Below are 4,316 nucleotides of genomic sequence, written 5' to 3'. Positions count from 1 at the left end.
GAAAGCTGCCCCCGGCCCGGCCCTGGCCGCCCTCCGGCCGGGTGGACCCCACAGCGACCTTGCGAGATGGATGTCTCTGCCCCTCGCAGAGTTCAGGGCCCAGCATGTGTGAGTGTTACCAGAAATTCACCACAACTCTCAGCCGCTGCCGGCTCACGCCTCCTTGTACCAGTGCACAAGTCAAACTACCCTTGGTGTTTTGGGGGTCTCTTTTTCCTCCCGACCCTAAGGATGAAGCCCAAAGGGCAGAACCGAAACTTGGGAGCCCACGAGCTCAGCCCTGCTGCCGAGCTGAGCATACCTGGCAGGCACCGGAGGCTGAGCGGGTGTCCCGCCGGGCACTGGAAGAACGCCCTTGGGTCCTGGGGGGAAATGCACCAACACCCGAGCAAGTTTGCACCAACCCACCCTTTGCCCCACACAAATTAATTGTATACCTGTGGCACCCCCAGCGTTCACGGCATTTCTCCTAGCGTTGCTTGCCTCTCTTCTTACCCGGACCTGGCGAAGCCGAATTCTCTCCGGACCCACCCTACTGTTTGGTAGCTGCTGTGAGTCTGTAGGCAAGAAGTGCCTCCTCCCACAGCTCTGCCCTCACCCCTCTTTCTCACAGCTGCCCCAAAACTCCTCTAAACCTTGCAAGACCCGGGCCACCGGGGAGGAGCGAAAAGAGAGACATGGAGCCAGCCGCGGCTTCCCTGAATCAGCCCCACGCATTCAGACACGGTCACCGCTGGTTCTAGTAAAATGGCAAAGACTTTATTTATCGGAGAAAGAGGCCTTGGGTACAATCCGGGAGGGAGAGGGCAGGGCAAGAGCAGGGAGAGGGCACTGGGGACCAACCCTGGTCCGGTCACCCTTGTCTGGCCAAATCGAGCTGGGAGCAGGGCGCTGGAGACTGCAAGACAGACCCGGAGCTTCGGAGGAGGTGGGGTGAGGGCTTAGGTCGGCCTCCTCTCAGTCTCTGTCACATGCAAAAAAATTCTAAAAAGAGTAAAAAATAATTCTAGGACTTTGGGTTCTGTTTTCGTTGGTTGGATTTCCCCCTGCTTTGTCCCTAACACTGGGGCCCCAACGGCCGGTCCAAGGAAACCTAGTGAGGGTGGGGAGGAATCTTAAAAATAGCGTTAGTGAGCATTGGGAGGCAGAAATGGCATCGAAAACAGAGTTCTCTCGAGGAGGGGTGGGAGGAGAGAAAAGATCGATCTGAAACTTGCAAGTCAGGACCCGGCTGCCCCCCTCGGCCCCTTCCCACGCAGGGAAAAAAGGCAGAGGGAAATAAATGAAGTCAACTGCAATAGGCCTAAGGAGGCGAGGAGGAAGCGGCCGGTGCATTCGCCACATGCAGAGAAAAATCAAAACAGTTGGGGCGGCTCCTTCTCCAGACCGCGGGGTTAAGTGTTCGCTCCCCTCCCTTCTGCCTCGCCGCCCGCAGCCCGAGCGCTCCGCTCCGAGAACACGGACAGCTCCGAGATTTTAAAAAAGAAAAGAAAGAGAAAATGTCAGGCTGCGGTGGGAAGAACCCTATATAGAGGTTTAAATATTTATACAGAAGCCATACAGAACTGCACGGCAAGGGCTCGCGCAGCGGCGGAGGCCGCGAGCGGCAGCCGGCCCCGCCGGCCAGCCCGGATTTATTGCTTCGAGAGGGAAGAGGCGGCCGACGAGAGCCGAGTCCCGGCCGGGAGCAGGGGAGAAGGCGGGAGTGACAGAGGAGGTCCCAGCTCCCCTCCGTGGTCTGGTCCGGGAGGCGGCAGGCGCGCCGGCGCTCCGGGCCTGGACTGGTGGCAGCACCCGGGCGCCTCTCAATCGTCCACGTCGATCTCTTCGTCCTCCTCGTCCTCTGAGCAGTCCTGGCTGCTGACCGGCTGGTCAGTGAGCGGGGAGGCGGGTGAGAGCTGCAGGGGCCCGGCGCCCGGGGCCTGCGGGGCGCCAGGGGGGAGCGAGGGCGAGCCAGGCCTCGACTTGGCCCGGCCACAACCGCCGCCCCCGCCGCCCGAGGCCTCCGAGTTCTGCTCGAGTTCGGCCAGAGCCACGATGTCCATCTGCCCGCTGGGGCCCAGTTTCTTGGCGGACTCCACGTCGGCCTTCATCTCCTCCAGGTCTCGCTTGAGCTTGGCGCGCCGGTTCTGGAACCAGGTGATGACCTGAGCGTTGGTGAGGCCCAGCTGCTGCGCGATCTGGTCGCGGTCGGCCGGGGACAGGTACTTCTGGTAGAGGAAGCGCTTCTCCAACTCGTAGATCTGGTGGTTGGTGAAGGCCGTGCGGGACTTTCGCCGCTTCTTAGGGGTCTGCCGCTGCCCAAAGATGGTCATCCCGTCGCGGCCTGCGAGGAAACCACAGCATAGGCTTGCGCTCGGGGCGAGGAGACCCCACCCAGGCTCCAGCTTTCCCCACCCAGGCCCATTCGGCCTTCGGTCGGCCGCGGTTCCCTTCTCCGATTTGATTCGGCCTCCTGAACTAGGCAAACCCCCTTCTCCTGTCTCTCATCTACCGGAAGTCTGTAGGGAAAATTGTTTTGGTCTCTGCTTCCACCCCCACCCACCCGAGAGTTGGTTTGAAAGACCGGAGGTGGCCAGAGCACCCGGGAGACAGCCGGGGATGCCCTGACTGCGGTGTGCACACTGGCTCTAGAAGCCTCCCCAACCACCCCTGCCCCAAGAGTCCCAGTGAAAGGCTCTCTATCCTCTCCCCCCGGAACGGGGCGCCCAGGTCTCTGGGAGCCGGATGGGGTCCCGCGGAGCACCCGGCCGCAGCGGTCTTGGGGGTCTGCCTAGCTCTCCCGGGTCGCCAGAGGTCCTTCGGGAACAGGGTTTGGGTCCTGCCCCACCTCTATGCACTCCCCGCCGCGGCGGCTCGGGCTGGAGGGCCCCGGCTGCCGGCGAGGGAGGTGGCGGCCAGAGGCACCGGACAGGACGCAGGAGGCTCAGGGAGCGGGGCGCCTAGTGCCGGACGCCGAGGAACCCCGCGGCGGCGCCTACCTTCGGCTGCCTGCAGGACGCTGACCTCCAGCCCCTTAAAGGTCTTGCTGGCGAGCTCCTCCAGCGCGCACAGCGGCGAGGTCTGCGAGAGCAGCGCGCGGCCCGCCAGGGGCAAGCCGCCCGGCGCGTGCTTGTCCGCGGCCGCCAGCAGGTGCGCCGCCCCGCACAGCGAGTAACTTCTCCGCACAGACGGCTTGTTGAGGATGTCCTCGATGCTGAACGGCGTCAGAGGCTTGTTGGAGTTGGCGGGCGGCGGCAGGTGGTCCAGCGGGCTGCGCCTCCGCTCCTCCCCTGGCGCCGCCTTGCCATCCTCCTTCGAAGTCATCTCGGCCTCGTTGGGGGGCCCGGCCGGGGCGGCTCGGGCCGCGGGCACCCAGCCCGCGGGCAGCTCGGGCGCCGGGCGGGGAGCAGGCCGCGCCGGGCTGGGCGCGGGCCGCCTAGCGCAGCGGCAGAGGCGGGCAGAGCCGCGCGGGGCCCCGGGAGGAGGGCGCTGGCGCCGGCACCGCCGCCGCCGGGGCTTCCAGCAATCCGGGGCCCGAGCCGGGGCGCGTCGCGCGGGGCTCCAGTTTCGCCAGCCCCGGTGCTATTTAAAGGTGTCAGGTGGCTCCGCCGCGGCTCCTGGCCCCGGGTCCTGGCGGCGGCAGTTGGAGGAGCCGAAGCGAGGGCGCAGATTCCGTACTGCGAGGGGAGGCGGAGAGATGGGGCAATTGACTATTGCTAACAAGTTAGCCCTGATCGAGGAGTAATCAATTATCTGCAGCGGCACTTCGCTCTCGCTTTCTCCTTTCTTCCGCTCTTTCCCTCTCTCTTCTCTCTCTCTCTCTCCCTCCCTCCCTCTCTCTTCCCTCTTCTCTGCTCCCCCCGTCTCTCTCCTTCTCTCCCTCTCCCTGCCCTCTCTTTCACTCTCTGTCTGTCCAATGCAGGCGGCTCTAAGTTGGGAAGCTCATTAATTAGCGGGCCGGGGGTAGGAGGAGCCGGCTGGAATTAGCCTGCCTAATGCGCCTGTCAGTCCGGGCGCTGTGCCGCGCTCGGCCCGAGCTGTTGGTAAATTACATTAGCAGCGCCTTTATTGCACCCGAACCTCGGGCGACGGAAAAGCCGCCGCCCCCACCCCAAAGTGCTCGCCGCGCTCCGGGCGCACCCGCCTCCCGCCGCCGGGCCGGGCTGGCAGCGCTGGCCCGGAGGTCTCCGGCTCTCCGACCCGGATTTGGCGCCCGAGGAGGGCGGCGAGTGCCCAGCTGGGGAGGGACGCAAGCGCCGCGTGGACCAGGTAAGACCTGGAGCTGGGTGAGCCCCGCTGTGCCCGGCGCCGACGTGGCCGAGCGTAGATCCCGG

The 4,316-nt window shown here is 64.8% G+C and overlaps 1 protein-coding gene across 1 annotated transcript; it reads right to left on the bottom strand.

Annotated features, from left to right (window-relative positions):
* Positions 1 to 1,513: 1,513 nt before the first annotated feature.
* LBX1 (ladybird homeobox 1) lies at positions 1,514 to 3,902 on the bottom strand. The gene is made up of 2 exons (XM_037497220.1): positions 2,982 to 3,902; positions 1,514 to 2,326 (listed from the first exon to the last, which is right to left on the bottom strand). Exons 1-2 carry the CDS (start codon positions 3,304 to 3,306, stop codon positions 1,806 to 1,808), a joined length of 846 nt encoding a protein of 281 aa, XP_037353117.1. The 5' UTR covers positions 3,307 to 3,902; the 3' UTR covers positions 1,514 to 1,805.
* Between the last annotated feature and the right edge of the window lie 414 nt (positions 3,903 to 4,316).

The sequence above is a fragment of the Talpa occidentalis genome, unplaced genomic scaffold (assembly GCF_014898055.3).
Source record: "Talpa occidentalis isolate TD23 unplaced genomic scaffold, MPIMG_talOcc4v2.1 talOcc4.8, whole genome shotgun sequence".
In the NCBI taxonomy this organism is placed as follows: Eukaryota; Metazoa; Chordata; class Mammalia; order Eulipotyphla; family Talpidae; genus Talpa; species Talpa occidentalis.
The sequence above is the reverse complement of the archived record's forward strand: the minus strand, read 5'-3'. Positions and strand labels throughout refer to the sequence as shown.

What these genes read in the sequence shown, in the direction of transcription:
- LBX1 (XM_037497220.1), bottom strand. Translation starts at nt 3,306, where the DNA reads ATGACTTCGAAGGAGGATGGCAAGGCGGCGCCAGGGGAGGAGCGGAGG. An exon ending in CGTCCTGCAGGCAGCCGAAG is followed by an intron (nt 2,327 to 2,981) that starts GTAGGCGCCGCC and finishes GTTTCCTCGCAG; the next exon opens with GCCGCGACGGGATGACCATC.